This window comes from Pelecanus crispus, chromosome 3 (assembly GCF_030463565.1).
Source record: "Pelecanus crispus isolate bPelCri1 chromosome 3, bPelCri1.pri, whole genome shotgun sequence".
Taxonomy (NCBI): Eukaryota; Metazoa; Chordata; class Aves; order Pelecaniformes; family Pelecanidae; genus Pelecanus; species Pelecanus crispus.
The window spans coordinates 67,572,649-67,591,535 of NC_134645.1; the positions used below are offsets into that span (position 1 = coordinate 67,572,649).

General features: G+C 34.4%; 2 protein-coding genes across 2 annotated transcripts in view; both read left to right on the plus strand.

The window, feature by feature from the left end:
* The window catches only part of MTFR2 (mitochondrial fission regulator 2), a 486,796-nt gene that overhangs the window by 394,180 nt on the left and 73,729 nt on the right, over positions 1 to 18,887 (plus strand). The window lies entirely within an intron of this gene.
* The window catches only part of AHI1 (Abelson helper integration site 1), a 128,723-nt gene that overhangs the window by 38,438 nt on the left and 71,398 nt on the right, over positions 1 to 18,887 (plus strand). The window contains exons 5-16 of the mRNA XM_075707708.1: positions 716 to 1,326; positions 1,901 to 2,058; positions 3,133 to 3,346; positions 4,091 to 4,283; positions 5,888 to 5,983; positions 7,455 to 7,640; positions 9,744 to 9,896; positions 11,345 to 11,477; positions 12,484 to 12,607; positions 14,911 to 15,140; positions 16,546 to 16,649; positions 17,257 to 17,375. Coding sequence (XP_075563823.1) covers positions 716 to 1,326; positions 1,901 to 2,058; positions 3,133 to 3,346; positions 4,091 to 4,283; positions 5,888 to 5,983; positions 7,455 to 7,640; positions 9,744 to 9,896; positions 11,345 to 11,477; positions 12,484 to 12,607; positions 14,911 to 15,140; positions 16,546 to 16,649; positions 17,257 to 17,375 — 2,321 coding nt within the window. The remainder of the gene's footprint in view (positions 1 to 715; positions 1,327 to 1,900; positions 2,059 to 3,132; positions 3,347 to 4,090; positions 4,284 to 5,887; positions 5,984 to 7,454; positions 7,641 to 9,743; positions 9,897 to 11,344; positions 11,478 to 12,483; positions 12,608 to 14,910; positions 15,141 to 16,545; positions 16,650 to 17,256; positions 17,376 to 18,887) is intronic.

Consider the following 18,887-nt stretch of genomic DNA (forward strand, 5'->3'; position numbering starts at 1 on the left):
ACCAGGAATAGAAATCTGAAGGAGGGAGGAATGTTCACAATATATTTTTTAAAAAACAGCAAAAATAGGCAGAAGGAGTGCATAGACAAATGCATTACCTGAAATTTATCTTAGCTGTTTTTACTAGACTGGTCTTTAGATCAACTCTTTGTCATTCTACTAAGAATAATGTGGGGGTTTTTTTTCTTTATACTTTTTCTTAAGACTTTTTTTTTTTTAAATGGAAATCTGTTTTTCAGTTTTAGCACTTTTTAATATAATTTCATTGTCAAGCTTTGGCAAGCAACTTGCAGTAAAAGAGACTACAAACAACTGAGCCTGCAGCCTGTCTCTAACTTGCATTTTAAGTGGATGAAAATACTTGATTTCGTGCTCCAAGTAATCTTCAAGTGTTCCATAGTCTAAAGCATTGGCATCTGTTTACGGGGTAGACTTGTTGATTTCATTTTTTACTGGATATACATAAAAGTCATTTAAAAACAGTGTGAAACAAAATTGAAGATGAAGTGCCCAAACACAAAATGCTTCTTTTTTTAGTGTGAATTTTCTGTTGCCTTTCAATCTGTCACTTGTTAATTTTGAACAAGAAAATAAATAGATCTTTGATTTTATTTTACTATGTGTAATGTTGCTAAAGAAATGACATAAAGTACTATGTTTATCCCTAGAACATAATTCTTAGTACAAATATGTTTTATGTTCTTTTCATTTATAGCTTGACACCTTTAGAAGTAATATTGATCTAGCTAAGGAAAGTGTGAATGATGAAGCAATTATAAACAACACGTATAATCCTGAAGAAGAGAGTCCCCGATTTACAAAAAATAAACTGAGAGAGAAAGCCTCAATTGCAGAGAAAATAAATAATGATATTGTTAGTGGAGAGGAGAACAAGCAACCAAAGTCTAACAAGAAGAAAAAGAAATCACTGATACAAGAACAATTTAATGAGGAGGAAAATTTATATGAAGCTAAATTGGAGAGTTTTGAGAAAAAGATTAATGATTTTCCAAAGAAGAAAACAAAAAGTAAATCACAAACAGATGTACCTCATCAAGAAGGTGATAGAAAGATTCAAAATTCCTTGACTGAAGTGAGAAATGTAACTGAATTAGAAGAGGAAGAAGAGCTAATTCGAGCCTATCAGCTGCATGTGGCTGAGGATGAGGCAAATGCAATTAAAAAGAAAATAAGAATGAAACTTCAAGAACAGATGTCTGAATTTACCTCCAGTGTTCAAAGCCATGAAGTTGTATTGAACAATGAAGTGGGCAAAAAGAAGAAAAAGAAGAAAGAAATAGCAGTTTTAAGTGAAGCTGAAACAAGGTACCATGATAAACTGTATACTCCCGTGTCTGTGAATCTTAAGTGAAATGTTTCATTTTGTTTTAAGATAGGCAGAAGCTTTCTGATAAACTGTACATGTTTTCTAAGTGATGAACTGGATGATTCTGTTATGGAAAAATACTACCAAATATTTTTTCAAAATGCTGTCAAGATTAATATTAAACTCACAGATTCTGTTTAACTTTTTGAAAAAATATCCTCCATTACTACCTGATGTTTATTGTCTGTAGAACTCACTCTTAACTAACTTAAGATAATTTTGTGCATGTTTTTTTAGTGATGAGTGATGGCCCTGATCCAGCAGAAGAGTATTAGCTTAGCTCTGTTCACATGAATGGTTCTGCCATTATCTGGAAATTAGGGGGAAATGAAGTGGGGAGAGAAATGAAAAAGGCAAGACACTAATGTTGTCGGTGTGCGTTGTATTTTCAAGATAAACAGATGATAAGTTGCAGAACTAAAGGAATTTCAAGTGGATTAATAATGGTAATGAGCAATTGTATCCATATATGCAGTAGAATGCAATTGCTGACAGTAATCCATTACATTGCAGTGCAATGTCCCTTTCTGAGCTACAGCATCATCCAGCAGAAGATGGCAATGAAAATCAGTCATTGGAGAGACTGTTTACATCAGAAGGACAGAAACTGGAGGAAAGCATGGAAAAACAGAAACCTAAAGCAAAGAAGGTTAAAAAGAAAACCAGAAAAGGTCTGCAAACAAAATGTTAGAATGGTGTGCTGCTTTACTGCTTTGTCCAAGTCTTTCTTCTTTTCTTTTTTTTTTTGGGCTGCTACAGAAATATTTGTCCATAGTACTAACACAGAAGTGATTGAGCTGTTGAAGTTACTGATGTTTCTTTAGCTACATAATTGTATTTTTGTTCTTCTGATTCTGGGGCTAATTTGTAAGGAAGTTAATTTGATGTATCAATCTAAAATCTTGAGAATTCACTTCCTGTGAATCATTTTGTAATCGATAAATAGTTAAAAAGTGAGGGGTTTTAAGCATAATATAATAATATTATATATATCACCTTTCCAGTGTATTACTTAGATGGATATTCTTATTGTCTTTTTATTATTTTATCATTTTTATTTACTTTATGCTGTAAATGGTGTATCACCACTATTTTAACCTGATGCTTAGTTCAAACATGAGGAATACTTCTTCACGCAATGCGTAGTCAAATTGGAGAATTCATTTCCTCAAACATTGTGGAGGCCAAAATAAGAAATTAGTTTAAAAATGGAGATTACAGAAATTTATGAGGAGTAGGTCTGTTGATATCTATTAAGTATGGTGGTCTCACTGTAACTTGTAAATGAGGAAATTCTGAAAACAATGTTTGGTAAATTTAGGGAAAATGCACATGGAGGAAGCGTAAATTTCTGCTTATTTGTTTTTTATGTTTTCCTTAACAAACAAACAAAAAAACCCCCTACTATAGGCTGTAGTCCAGAGCAGGGTGTTGAACTGTATGGATTTTAAGTCATTGTGGCACAGAAGAACCTATGTCAATCAAGAGGAAGACCTCTGATTTTAAATAATAAATAAATAATGTTTGTTAATAGGAATAGATTATATTAATGAATGTATATTCATGTGTACGTTCATACATGTTTAAAATGCTGCAGATTTGATAATTTTATTTTAACCTATTACATAAAGAACATGTTAATTATTATTACTTTACTATTGATTGCTTTGACAATACAGAGCATTTTTACTCCTTTAAACTGTTACTAGTGGAACATAGTAACCTCTATTTGTTCCTATCTCTAGAAGAAAGCACAGAAGTTGCTACAGAAAATGACAAGGAAATGAAGAATTCAGAAATTTCAAGTCAGTCTAAATTTGGTTTTGATGACGATCTTGTGTTGGGAGTTTATATCCATCGATCTGATCGACTTAAAACTGATCTCCTGGTATCTCATCCCATGGTTAAAATCCATGTTGTTGATCAGAGAAGTGGCTTATACGTCAAGAAGGATCATAGGTGACTTAATAAACTGTTTCTATTATCCATGATTACTATAAATACATAGATTATTCCCTAGAAAATTAAATAAGAACATTATTTTAATGCTGAATTATAAGCTTGCAAGGTCATTCATTAGTTTCTACATCTATGATAATGCATATATACACATAGAGTAAGTTAGGGTGGTGTTTTTCTTTTTAGCACTTTTAAATGCTCTGCACTGCTGTATTGCTCTGGAGGTCCCCATATTTACAGCACAGTTCATTCTATATTCTTTCCAGAGAGAAAATACCCTAAATCTCAAAAATACATAGAAACCAAGATTAAAAGAAGCAAAACTCTTGTAGCATAGTGTCTCTTTTCTTTTTTATAAAAGAACTTTTAAAATCCTGAAATTAAGTTTAGTTCTTCATATTTCTGATTGCTTCAGTTACTTGTTTCCACTGTCATTATGCATAATTTTCCTGAAAACCAAATTTTAACAGTGTTTATGCAGTAGACTCTAGCATGACCATTATGCATAAATTTGGTAACAGTAACTTGATTGATAGGATTTTGAACTTCAGCCTGTAGCATTTCTATATACATTGCAAATTGTCTTAAATTTTGGGTGGTTTCAGAAAGTTTTTTTCTAAAAATCAAACAAATGGTATCTTGTCTATTTCTTTGCTTTCAATAATTGAAAATACTGTTTTGTTTGAGTTGGTTTTTTTTTTAAGGTGCTATAACAATTGTAACTGTTTGGAAATTTTCAAACAGCAAGAGGAAAGTTTCATCTTATTATGAACAGGAACAAATAGAGCACGTTCTTCCTATTATGACACAACCATATGACTTCAGGCAGTCTAAATCAACAGTTCCAGAGTGGGAGGAGCAAGTTATATTTAATGAGCGTTTTAGTTATTTTATTCAAAACACTGAAGAAAGTCCTCCGGTAATCCTGTTTTTTGAGGTAAAGTTAAATATTTTACATGAAATTTATGCACGTTATAATTTTCTGTTTGTTTCTTGAACGGTATATATTTGACAGATTCAGGTGTTTTATTTCAGTTATATTGGTTTAATAGGATACTGTTAAGATATAGAATTAAGTGGAGATACCAAAAAGTGGTATTGGTGATTGCTAGTACTAATAAACATTTTTTTTTATAGCAAAAACACCCCTGTTTTGATAGTAGTAAGGAGGACAATGCTTTCTTACTAAGTCAACTGTCAAACTTCTGGAAAAGGCTGGTAAGATCGTTCCAGATCAGGAGGGATGGCACCATGTATAAAGGATACCACTTTTTCCTTTTTCACATTCTTGAAATCTGTAAAGAAGCTTAAGTACCAGAAACTCAAAGATGGAGCTTGCCTGCTTGTAGCAACACCTCTTTTCCCTTGTACCAATGAGCAAGCTATTGCGTTGTTTTCCATTAACATTTTAGACATCTGCTTCCCCTCTCCCATTCTTCAGAAAGTAATTATTAATTTGTCCTCCAATACAATTATGTTTAAAGGAAAAATTGTAAGATGATTTTGAGCTTAAGTATTTAAATATTTGTAAAGAGAGATTCTGTAGTATTGTAAAGAGAGATTCTGTAGTATTAACATGAAAATGGGAACGTAATACAATAAATGTTTTTTCATTCCTTGTTTTTTGTATTTGAAGTAGATTGTATATGCAGTATTGCCATATGTTTCTTTATGTTCTGTGATACTCATAAATGAACACATTTATAGAATTAAGAATCCTTAGTTCCTTAACATAAAAGTAATTACACTTGTATGTAAAGATTCTTCATGGAAATCACGTCAATGTTGGGACCAGAAGTGGGACTACACTGAAAACATGCTGTTTGACTTCAGTGTGGTTTATGAAGTATCAATTTGAAGAAAACATGATTCCAAGTCTTTTTGTATACCAGATAAATCTCCAGGAGTGGCTAAACATGAGAAGATTCTGGTCACTGACCAGAAAAATGAAGAATCTCATGGACATCATTTGAAATATTCAAAGTCAGGTTGGACAGGGCTTTGAGCAACCTGATCTAGTAAAAGATGTCCCTGCCCATGGCAGGGGGGTTGGACTAAATGATATTCAAAGGTCCCTTCCAACCCAAACCATTCTGTGATTGATTCTATGATGTAAGTGATAAAGCTAGGAAAGGAAAAATAACTTTTTGACTTCCGTTTACCAGCTAGATTAACATACAGCTGATTTTGGCTGTCAGATCGGTGATATGTATGATTTGTGAACTATATAGGATTGATGAAAATTACACATGAACGCTTTCCTCTTTTATTGAGACAGAAGGGAAGCAAGAATAGTTTTTTTAAGACCAGACTTACGTTCTTTTTTAAAGCGGGTCATAGATAGTCATCAGGTAAATGTACAAGGATCTGTTTTTTCTAATAGCATACTTGTTTGGAGGAAGTACTGGTTTTGTAATTGCTTAAAATTGAAATTGCTTAATTTAGTGAGTCACATCTAGCATATTTTCAGCAGTATTTTTTTAATTACCATGAAGTATATATTCATTAGAAATATATTTATATTCCTACCAATACTTTCAGATCCTTGATTTTCTAAGTATGGATGAAGTGAGAGCCAACTCTGATGTACAAATTCAGGAATGTGGTTTCCGAAAAATTTGTTGGGCATTTCTAAAGGTATTGTAAATATTTAAATGAAGAAACAAAATTCATAAATCTTTTTATTCAGTTATCTAAAAGACACTAACAGTACTAAGTGGGAAAACATTTTTAGTATTTCCAGGCAACAGAGATGGAAAAACAAATCCTTGCTTGCTTGGCTGTTCTCTCCTTTCCCTTTTCCTTGGCCCCATAAAATTCACATAACAAGCTTGACGGTAAAGAATATGTATTTTTCAAGAAAGTATAGAATTTTTTTTTGTAACTAAAGTATAGAAGGAGGTTTTCTTTGAGCGTTTCCTATGTGTTCATGAGATTGTCTCTGCAGAGGAAATGACAAATCCACTACTTTCTGTACCTCGGCTGTTCTGTAGTCTGGTGGCATTTTCAGTTGGCCAGTCCTTGAAAAGACTCCCTAGTGTAATTATAAAATGCCTGTCATTTTTAGTTGCAGAGTTTGAAATGCTACAGCAATGAGACACGTGATTTAGCCAGCACATCGTGTACCTTTTTACCCTTTTGGGAGAGACTTGAATGTGCCAGTTTGGCCTTTGAGAGGTGACAAGCTTTAATTTGCCTGAGGATTGTTCATTTACACCTACCCGTGCAGATGGTAGATCTTAACAGCCATTGAGCAGTCCACAACATGAGAAATACAGGAGAAGATAATGGAGTGCAAGTTTAGGGGAAGGGAGAGGGACCTCCGTAGCATTCCATACAGAGGCTCTTCTCAGCTCTGCCCAAAATGAATCTACTGGAATCAGAGGTCTGGTATCCCATGTCTGGGTGTATAGCTGGTGGGAACTGTGCATCCAGGCATTCAGTACAACCTACTCCTGAACAAAGGGAAGGATGAATTTCCAGCTCATAAATACAAATAAAATTATGGCCTGTTCTTCATTTCTACTGCATCTGTCAGCATTATCCTTTCATCTATCCTTATCAGTCAAAGTAGAAATGTCCTGATAAACAGTGGTCAGTGTTAATGGCAGTAAGTACACTTGTTCTTTAATTCAGTAGAGAGATCTCTATTTCCTCTGAAGTTGGAAAGGTTATTGCTTTGCTGTATCTTCTGCTCTGAGTCAAAGCCTTACCAATGCCCTTTGCTGCAGCGTTCAAAGGGGGCAGATTTGGAAGAGGCTCTTTGTGGATTGACAGTCCTTTGAGATTTGGGCAATTTCAGCCAGTAGTAATAAAAAAAAAGTGGTACTGCAGAGGTCTTCCTACATACAGGATATTAGTGTTGTGTGTATGAAGCATGTTTCAAAACTAGGCTGCCATCTAAATTTTTAATCTTAGTGATTTGATCCTGGAGGTGTTTAATGCATGCTTCCTTCATTACCACTTTTAGGGATAGTATATTTCCTCAATTGGAAGTGGATTTCAGAGTTTATCCTGTAGTTGTTTAAGTTATTAGAAATAATCAATGACTTTTATTATCTTTATGTTAATGTAACACATTCTTTCCTCTTTTTAATCATCCTTCCAGCTTGTAGGTGCAAATGGAGTTCGAAACGTTGATGGAAAACTCCGTCTGCAATTATATTGCCCACCTCCGAGGACCAAGTCACATTTGAATGTTGTTGAGGTTTATGACTGGTGGGCAAAATGTCCTAGAAAGCGTTACCCATCAACTTTATATGTAACTGTAAGAGGCATAAAACTGCCAGATCATGTACGTTAAATATATAATATATATATAATGATTTACAAGTATACAGACTTTCCTGTAGGAACTAGTAACTAGCTAGAGCTTGTGAGTGTTTTGTGTTTGCATACATGTATATAAAAGCTGTACTTAACATGCAGTGTATAAAATAGCTAGTATATAACTAGCTATAATAAGACTTTGCATCTTAAGAGATGTATTCCAAACTCAGCCCTTCATAGCTGTCTTTGCAAAATAGGCGTGCTTTCCCATCTGCAACTTTGCATATTTTGCCATTGACAGTCAGAAAACTTTCAGGGTACTTCCTTGAAGATTGATATTCCTTCTCATTAGGAGAAATGCCATTTTAAGTCACTGGACTGATGCAGGTGTGTAAATTCTGTAAGTGAGAGAAGATGTAACTCACTTAACTCTGATTCCCTGCACCCACAAGCTATAATGAGTCATATTTTTTTTCTCAAATGAGAACTCCTTTAAAGACAGGATTATATTGGTATGTACTGAGATGTGCATTCAAGATAAATACAGCATTTATAGTTCTACAATGTGAGTACAATATTGTTCTGTTACATAATTTTCCATATATATTTACAGTTGTCATATGTCTTTCTTACTGTTCATACAATCAAGGGTGATCTGTGGAAGCCTGGTGAGATGTCTAAATCCAAGCTAATCTGTGGGATTAGTTCATATGTTTTGGGGACATTTTTCTAATCTATACTGGAATGACATTTGCAGATCTCTTGCTCAGTTGGCTGCTGATATTGTTAGGAATTCTGTGCGCTTTGCTAGAGCAGCTGTGCTTTGTCTTTCTGGAAGTGTTCTGAGCCTGTCTGCTGCATGGTCTGAGTGTTCTTGTGGTACGTTTAGGTGCTATCACTGGTTTGCAGCCGTCCCTACTTCACAGTCCTCTGTGAAGCTCAAGTGATGTGATGAATTTGCATAGGCTTTCTGAGCTGTGCTTGACTTGGATCCATTGGCTACTGATATTATTTCATTCTTGTTCTGATAAATGCCAGATTTGCCAAGGCTGGGATTGAGCTCCAGATAGGAGCCATGGCATGATACAGTCTTCTGTGCATAGATTTCTGCTTCTATTTAAGATCTGGTAGAGATCCTGCCTAGTCTCGTGCTTCTCCAGAGGGGCCCAGATCTCCTATACCTCCTGCATGGGCTGGTAGATATGAAAATAGATGCGTCTGATAAAACAGGGCATCTTGCATGGAAGTAGGCATCTGTGTGTGGCCAACTGATTTAGGCTCCTAAATTGGCTTCTGCTTGCATAGTAGCTGTCCAACCTCCCTTTTTAGTCACAAGAACCTAGACAGTTATTCACCCTGGAGTGGATAGCTAGCAGCTGTCAGCCTGGAAGAAGACAGTAATTTTGCCTGGTATTCAGATGAGTTTCTGAAGAGACTTGTCTTAGTGAAACTGATCGGAACTGCAGCTGCTGCTTAATGGCCTCTGTGCCCCTCAGCCATGGGGCTGCTAGGCTGCTTCACAGCATTAAGGCTTCCTGTGTGTTCAAGCTTGGTGTAACTTGTAGGTAAGGCTTAGTAGGTGTAGTTACAGAAGTTTGGAAAGTATGCATGCTTTACCTACAATTAAAATCGCAAATGCGGTCAGTCCTTTTTTCTGTGCAACGCTTGAACGTAGTTTGTTCAATAGACAACACTGGTAATGTCTTTTGGTATCATGCATGGATTTTGTTGCTGAAGCACTATTTTGATTTGAAGGTGGTAGGTTAATGTTGCTGAAACTATTTACATGCTGAAATGCCTTTTTTTTTATACACCACTGTCACCAGGTAGTAGAGTATTACTAATTTTCACTGATGGTTAATAAAAATAGAAAAATATCAATTACTTGAAAAATCTTTGATACCATCTGATTGACACAACTTTGGAAGCTCAGATTACTTTCTGACTTGATGGTTACTTCAAATGAAATTTTTGCTGTGCAGTTTTTATGTATTAAACCTTTTCCAATCTCTTATTTTTCAGATATAAAAATGCAATACGTTTGAAAAGTACCTTTTAATCTTTTCAGATATTACATTGTTCATTTTTAAAATGTTTTTTCCTGATGCTTAGTTTTGTTTGCCTTAAGGTTGCTCCTTCTTTCCGCTCTATGATAGCTGTTCAGCAGGAACAAAGTAGTGCAACGCTGTGTGAGCTCCAGAGAGAGGGATCTAAAAAATCATGTGAACCTTTTCCAGAGGAGAAAAAAGAGCCATTTAAATGGACAAGATTACCTGGACAGGTGAAGTGTTTTTATTTGCTTTTTAAAGAAAAATAATTTAAAGACCTACTATCTTTTTATAACTTTATTTTTATAAGTATTATGAAGCAAGTAATTCATTAAAGTAAATTTTAAAAAATACTAAACAAAATACAAAACATAAGAAACTCTCAGAAATAGTAGAGGATGCTTAGCTTCTTACCAAATATAGTTGATTGAACCATTTTTTCCCCAGAACAGCTAGGTACTTTTATCTCGAGATTTCTCTAGGAATTTCAAAGAGTAGGGCTGTTCAGGTAGTGGAAGTAAGACAGGAAACCAGTTCTCAGATTTCAGCTTGACTGGAAATACATTTTCTTGGGTGTCTTTTTTTTTTTTTTTTTTTCCTTTTAATTCCCTCAGTTAAAGTTATTTGTACAGTATAACAGAATTATGAAGGAACTTCCTTTGAAGAACTTAATATTAAGAATGTTCTTGCTGACTTATCCTAATTCCTAGATCATTGTAGGTAATCAAAATTTAACAATCGTAAAAAAGGAATATTTTTGCAACTATGTAGAATGTCCATGCAATGATTTAATATTTTTCTGTAGAATGGCATTAGCATGAGTTCATGGTTCTATAAGAACTTGAACAATGAAAGATTTGTTAACAAAGAACGTTGGTTTTATTTTGATTCCATACTGTAGTCTTTATACAGATCCTTTCAAAAAGAACACTTAAATATACACAGGTTTAACTTTATTTCCTAGTAAAGTTTGCTAATAATAATATAGTAAAGAATAGGCAAGTCTGTTTTTTTACAATGGGAATTTTCTTACCAAAAATGGCATGATACCTAAAAGCTGTATTTATGTTAATGTTCGTTACTTTTCAGAAAGTTGCCATTCTGAAAGTAAGTGCATAATCAAAACCGAGAGAAATATGATCCTACGAATATTTGTCTGCCATCATACAAATAAAGTTTGGCAACTCATTTATTCTTAGACTAGTCCATGTCCATACGGAAGGACTCTAGTAGCCACGATAATGTATTTTGTGATGTCATGTGAAAAAGTTTCAGTAAGGTTAGCATGATGTGGCATGTCTGTCTGCCAAAGAATATTAAAGCAGATGTGCTTGTTTAAAAAAGAACAATTACTCAAAATTATTTCCTTTTTATACATTTAAATTACTGTTTTACCTTTAAAGCTAAATTATTTTTTTAAAAGCCACAATATATTTGTATCTGTCTTCATAGATACAGATAGACGGATGACATTTTTGCAAAATGTTCTATAGAATTACGAATTCTTTGATATATGAATTAAATATGAAATTAACTTTATATGTGAATTGTAGCTCTGTGACCTGTAAACAAAAGAACTTTTCTCTGAGCTGCATTATTGATTTGACATAGTAATGTGTTTTAAGTGTTGGGTAGTTAATATTCATAACTGCGTAATCCCATTTCTTACCTGAAAAGCTAGGTTTGCCGCATACCGAACAAGCATCTGTTTTCACTGCGAGGTGGAGAAATGGGCTGTTTCTGTATTCGTTTCTCTCATGATGGGAGAACACTGGCAGCAGCATGTGCAGGAAGGAATGGCTATCCCATTGTTTGTAAGTTTAAAATATGTTTTGGGTTTTTTTCTTACAACTCACATAGTTTGAAATTAAAGGGCAAAAGATGTATTTTTAAATTGTGGGTGTTTTAGAGGTTTTGTGTTATACTTGTGTTTGGTAAATTGTTCTATGTATTAGAGAGCATTGAGGAAAGTGCTTTTTCTGTGTTAATAAGGCTGGAACTGGCTTTTCATACATGGTAAGGTATATATAGTTTAATGGTATGAAATCACAGTTTCTGCACAGAGGTCTAATGGAAATACTAAATCAGTTTGCATAAGGGACATATTTTCTGATAATAAGGCTTTAAGTGAAATAGGTTTCCAGCCCCCACCACATGCTTTTTGTTTAAGTTTTTCTCCTAACCTGTCATGAAAGTTAGGTACCTGCAATACGGTCATCTCCTGACAGACTACTGGAGGCTACTGCCTTCCATGGTCCAGTTCAGTTGGAATTACAAATATTCCTTGTTATTCAGACTTGGGGCTACTTCTTCACGGTAGCCTCAACTGCATAGTTCTTAAGCGCTGCGTAAGAATTTTGAGATTTAGAGAGAACAATATTTTAAGTGTACACAAAGTAAATGTTTAAACAACGCAAGGAGCAGTAAGTCTAGATTCCTTTATTATACAGCCCCAGAAAATGATCTCTCGGTTAATCTATTTCAAAGATTGGTTGGGTAGCTGTCAAAATTTAAAAAAAAAAAAAAAAAAAAAAGTAATCCCAGACTGGTTTTAGTAATGTAAAGCAAGTAGGCTGTTTCTTAAGGGTTAAGACATTCGTGACATCTGTGAACCACTAGATGGAAGTATATGCTTGCTGTCCATGCATATCTAGCAACTATTTGATTTTTGTTCTCTGAAAATGAGACGATAAAGAAAATGAGTTGACTTATGCTAGCAGAAACTCAGCCCAAGATTAGACTAAACTTTGCACTAATAATTGCATATAATTGATTGTAAATACTTACAAAATTTTTATTTTTCCATTTAAACTTCACTAGTGTACGAAATGCCTTCTGGACAGTTCCTGAGAGAATTTTATGGTCACCTTAACATAGTGTATGATCTTTGCTGGTCAAAAGACAATCAGTACCTTCTTACTGCATCCTCCGATGGCACTGTCAGGTCAGTATGATGATGATGTTCTGGCAGATAGCATCAGAAGCACAAAAGAAAGCGGTCCAGTTTCATCTCTTACTAAAAACTGTGCTATAATGTTTTAATTACAGATTTGATTGCAGTGTGACTTACTCTATAATATTATAAAAATTATGATGGAGTTAGTCACTTAAGCGGTATTTACTATATCAGTTTCTAATGTATAGGTATTTGAGACAAAAGCTTTTCCAAAAACTGTAGTGTCTAAATCTACAGTGCAGCAAAAAAACCTGAAAGACCCTATATTTCCAGAAGTCAGAGACAGTTGGAATATTCTATCCTTGAAGAAATTACCATATTATGAATGCAGTATTAAGTCTGCAAATTTGAACATGAGCCAGGAAATTGAAAATTTAAGATTCAGGTTAAAATTGGCCACACTGTACCTATGTAATTTTTCTTTGGACACAATTAAATAATTCAAATTAAAAGGCTGTAAATGTAATTTGATAGTATTATTTCTGAGACTGAATGTGTACACATTTTCGTCTACAATTTAAAAGCGTACTTCAATGCTGTGTTAATGTTAAAATACTAATCTGTACAATGTTTAAAAGCAAAACCCTCAAAACTGTAGAAAAACATGAAAGTATGGCTGTGACACTGCATAATTTTATTACAAGTAACTTCATAGGTTTTCATAGGGCTTTTTTTTTTTAGCTCTTCAGATCCTTATCTCTTGTTTCTGTTATGCAACTCAATAATGCTACAGACAGTTGCATAATTAAAATGCCAGAAAAATTGTTGATACATTGTATGTGTGGAACTGTTTTGCCTTTTTTTTTTTTTTGCTGCTTGTATGTAGGAATAAAAATAATATTTTCAGAGCTTAGCCCATGTTTTTATTTTTTATTTGGAAGCAGATTAAATAATAATTTTTAATATTAAAATAAATATCAATTTCGATCATTTATGTTACCTATAAGAAGGCCTAGCTGTTCCTCAATTCTTGAATTTGTGGCAGCAAGTTGAAACTGTAGTGGTCTGCCTCCTTTTCTGTGTACTATGCATAGTCACTGTACGAGTTGTTAGTTCCTGTATTTATTGTCCATTGCCTTAAGGTCCTTAAAAATTCTGAGTTTAGTCAAGGAGTTTCTTCTTTCTCCCTTTCATATTGGGACCATTTCACTGTTGAAACATGGTAGAATTGAAGGATGAGGACCAAAAGGCACCCTATTGCTTTAAAGTCATTATCAGTTTATTACCTGGATCATCTCTTGGACTGAGTTGTAAGACAACCTGAAAGGAAATTTGGGAGCTTATGTGAATCCTTCTTTATATAGTGTTTTGTATGTTACTCTTGAGCCTTCCCAAGCTTTAGTCCCATATTATTTGTGAGCAATAAATTAACTTTTTATGTTGTTAGAGCAAAACCATTTTAAAAGATAGGTAGGCTCCTTGTGACCTTTGCACATTAAGTTGCAAGTTAATTGCTCTACTCTAAGGGATTGCAATTTTGTGATGAACTCACCTCAGAGTAAGCTTAGAATTCTTCAGCGTGCACCAGAAGTAGTCACCCCACCTGGAAGGGTGGCACTCAAACAATTAAATTCCATATTGTAACTGAGCACTCTCTGAAATGTGCTGCCCACCTGTATTTCATGATCCAGGTACCATTCCATTCTTTATGGACTCATCTTTGGGGAAGGCTCAATAATACAATGTATAGCATCAAACAAAAAACACTTCCTAAGAAAAACCTGATCTTACAGCTGTGGGTGGTGAAGGATAGGAAATAGATGAATAGTAAGAACTGAATTTATGTGAAGAAAACATCCTTGAGATCACAAGCACTGTGTGGTAGGTAATTGTTCTTTTAAAACTTTCTGAGGTTTTATTTATATTTAGTGGACCTAAATGTTTGGTTTTGGGTTTTTTGCTCTACTTTTTTTTTTGGTTTTGTTTTGTTTTTAAATGAGTGATACCCCAGAAGGTCTTAATAATTTGTTTATAACTCCTGAAGGAAAGAAATCAATCCATTCCATGGAATTCTTTGTGTATTTTAAAATGTGCGAAATATCCATTAAATAAGTAGTTGTGAATTTACTTTGAAGACAGAGTGCTATGTAAAATAGTGAATGTATCTTAATTCTTGTTAGAAAGTACCATATTAAAGGATTAAATATAGGTGGAACAATTGGTATGATGAACAGGTGGTGTTAAGTGTTTGCAAGCATTTGCCTCTAGAACTAGTACAAAATATGGCATCAGTTACACCTGTGCATGTGATTGCTTAATACAGCAGATAGCCTAACATCCTTTCCTTTTAGAATGTGGAAAATAGAAATGCAGGCGGCATCGGCTGTGAGAGTTTTCCCTCATCCTTCATTTGTTTACACTGCAAAGTACCACCCAATTGCTGACTCGTTGGTCGTGACAGGATGTTACGACTCAGTGATTAGAATCTGGAATGCAAATGTGAAAGAAATCCATGGACAACTGCTACAGGAGCTTGATGGTCACAAAAGTTTTGTCAACACACTTTGCTTTGATGCAGAAGGTATGTACTTTAGTATTACTTTTTCAAATAGTCGTCTTTTCAGTTGAAGACCAACTTGAGTGTTACTAGTTTGCTTTATTTCATAGAGGCAATGTGAAATGCTATAACAGAATAGTTTTAGCTGTGTTTGCAATTAATACGTTAGTATGATGCCTTATTTGGACAAACACAAAAGGACACATAGTCCCTGATACAATCAGAAAAGGTATGTGCAGAGAGGACAGGCAGGCAAATGTGTAGTGATCAGGCAATGATTACTGGGCAAATTTTGGTCATAGTTTGGTTTTCATTGTCCCTATAACTAGGTATTGTTAGTTAGCTAATGTTTTGTACATATTGCAGCAAAAATTAGCAGAACATGAAGCACAGATGCTGCTGTTCAGAGCAGACAAATGGATCAGGATGCAGGTGAAAAGCCTAGCAGTTAGTGTAGAGAGGTAAGTTGGAAAAAAGGCACATTTGGCTATAGAAGTAGGTAGAAGAGTTATGTACTAACTTAAAAGCAGAAGCAGGAAATCTGAAACCAGCTTCTAAAGAACTCTCAGAACAGAACTTCAGAACAGGAGGTTGCATGGTCAGAACAGTAGCAAAGACAGCTCTACCATATTGTCATTCAGAGTTATCAACTCAATACAAAGATAAAGAAAATGACGTAGCAGTATTTCGATTGTGAGAATTTTAATGCTAGACTGAAGGAGTGGGAAGATAATGAGCTTTTCAGCACTGACAGAGAATGTGAAAAACTGGGAGAAAAGGACAGAGATTAGACCATTGTGAATAATGTTAACTGGTAGATTAACAGCTGAAAGCGAGTGAGAGACATGTACTGACACGTACTAGTGGAGAGTGGGAAGAGTTGAAGATGGGTGATGAATAAGATACTTGAAAGTGTTTGACTTTTTCTGGTATTAGTGACATCATTAGTAATTAGGTGGTTCATTTTTTGGAGGTATTCACTGGAGTAGGTACTAGGAAGAAGAAACAGTTGCATTTTTATAAAGAATAAGTATTTGTGCTTAATTTAAGAACAGCTGTTGGAAAACTACTTGTTCACGATGCTCTCAGTGAGTATATAGGTAAGCATTAGGCCATCATGTGAAGCTCATTGAGCTATAAATGCTCATTTTTTGCTGATTCTGAAATATGAGTAAAACTGAAAAAAGAATATTCAGCACCACAGTATCTGACTTATGTGCTGAATCCAGATTTATGGTATCAACTTACATCATGCAGTATGAGCAAAATGTATTTGCAATGAGTGTATCATAGCAAAAGAGAGGAAAGAATTGGTGTTCTCCTATTCACAAAAATAATAGAAAAAAAAAGTTGTTTCTTGTTTATACGTCCTTTTCTGTATTTGCTCACTTGTATGGTATTCTGCTACTTATAAGACATCATTTCACAGGGCTCCACATGTTCTCAGGAGATAGTTCAGGACTGATAATAGTTTGGGATACATCTGTCAAAGGAAGTTCTCAACACATGTTTCAACATTGGAGAATTAATAAGGTATGCAGGTTTCTTAAACTAGCATTGTAATTTTTATGTGAACTATTCCAAATCTAGTAATTCAATTTGGATTCAAATTTTTTTATATGTTAACTTTTGTTTAACTGAAAAGGTGTGTTTTTCTTTAAATAATGGTATAAAAGAGCTGATAGAACATGTTGTGATTCACTGACTTAAAATTTTTGAATTGTTTTGCAACTTCAATTTTTTTGTATATAAAACATGAAAATGCTTGAGGTTTAATAGCACTGTATTAACAGATAAATGCTAATGCATTAGGTTTGTTTTCTAGAGACAACAATAAAATAGACCACAGGCTTTACAAATTACCTTTGTTCATACCTGAGAGGCCTAATGTTCAGTCAGCATTTCTGTCATCAACTGTGTTTCAGAAGTTCAGAGTCACAGCAATCTGTCTTGTGGTTGTGAAAAGTTGATTGCCCAGGATGTGATGCCTTAATATGGGAACAAACTTCTTCCTTAACTGAATAGAATGAAGTGGGTAGAAAAAGAGTAATGCAAGAAAAAAATGAATAATAATGTGTAAAAACATGAGTTTTAAAACACAAAGTTACATGTTTTTACTTTATTTTCCTTCTTTCTGTAGGAAATAAAAGAAAATGATATTAAAGGAACATCAATAAATCATTTGGAGGTGCATCCAAATGGAAGGCGTTTATTAATCCATGCCAAAGACAGTACGCTGAGAATCATGGATCTCAGAATGTAAGTGGATTTTTGGTGACAAGTGTGTATTTCCTTTTTGTTTTAAAATTTACGTGGGGAAGTAAAGTGCCACAAAACTATTAAATGTATAGTTGTGGAGAAGAAAGATGTCCTAATAATCAAGGATAGCAATATTAGGGTTAGGAAATGGTTTCAAAACACTGCTGTGTTACAGACCTTTTGTGTGATGTTGTGTAAGTCTTTAGAATAGAATATCCAAAAATTACTAGATTACTTGGGAGCTTAAGGTGGCATGAAAGAGAAGAGACTAGTCTCCTAAAGATGGAATTTCACTTTTAAAAATGCAATCTAGGTGTGAAAATAACTTTGAAAATATAACATTTATTTGTGCGTTAGTTTCTCATTGTTAAGACTTTGGGAAGCGTCTTTTGATGATAAAGTGGAATTAAAATTGTCATCATAAATACTGAAATATGCAGTGATGTACATCTTATGGTATATTAAGCAGGTGGTGAGATTTTTAACTTAGTTTTTGATTATCTCATTTTTAACAGTTGTGAACATGATTTTTTAATAATAAACTACAATAAAAAACAAGGAGATCACAGAATCACTTAGGTTGTTGAAGTTGAAGAGTGTCCGGTTCTACCCCCATAATCAAAGTATGAGAGCATGTTACTTAGGGCTTTAAATATCTTGAAGGATGAAGAGTCCACAACTTCTGTGAGCAATATGTTCTAGTGATCCTTCACCCTCAAAAGAAGTTTTTTCTTCATTTAAAATTAAATTCCCTATATTTCAATTTGTGTCCATTCCCTCTTGTCCTTTCACTGGGTGAAACTGTGAAGTGTCTTACTCCTATCAGTTACACACATTGATAAGATGCACCTGAACATTCCCTTCTGGAAATCCACATTAAAGATACGAACGCTCTTACTAAATGATTCATCCTTAATTTCATGGGTTCCCTTCCTTGCCTTGCCACGCAGAAAATCAAAGGTTCCCTGGTGTTCTATGTGAAATTACCTGGGGGAAATACCTCTTTATGTTCTCATAGCATAAGAAACTATGTTCTTTTAGAACATACTTCTGTACATATATATATTCTCTCAGGAAATCTCACTCTTAAATAATATATTGGGTTGGATGTTTGAACTAGCTGAAGACTTTCCAGTCTAATAGTGCACTCTCCATCTTTTACTGTAAACGATAAATTATAATGACCATGCTAGAAGGCTCAACTATCCACTCAACCGAAGTATGAAATCGGTGGATGAACGGAGGGAACCTGTAATTTTTGAAGCAGATAGTGTTCTTCTACCGCTACCATTCCTAAAAAGCGCAGAGAGTTTTAGTTTGAGAGAGAAGAATGGACATGCATATTAATCTCTAAGAAAGGGTTAATATGGTGTGCAATTTCACAATTATTAAGCCAGTTTATCTGTGGGACACAACATCTCCTATCTCCCGCACCTTTGGCCATGTATTCCTAGCATTTCCTTTTTATCAGCTCTAGAGATCTTTTGATGCAGGGTAAGTCAGATCAGTGAA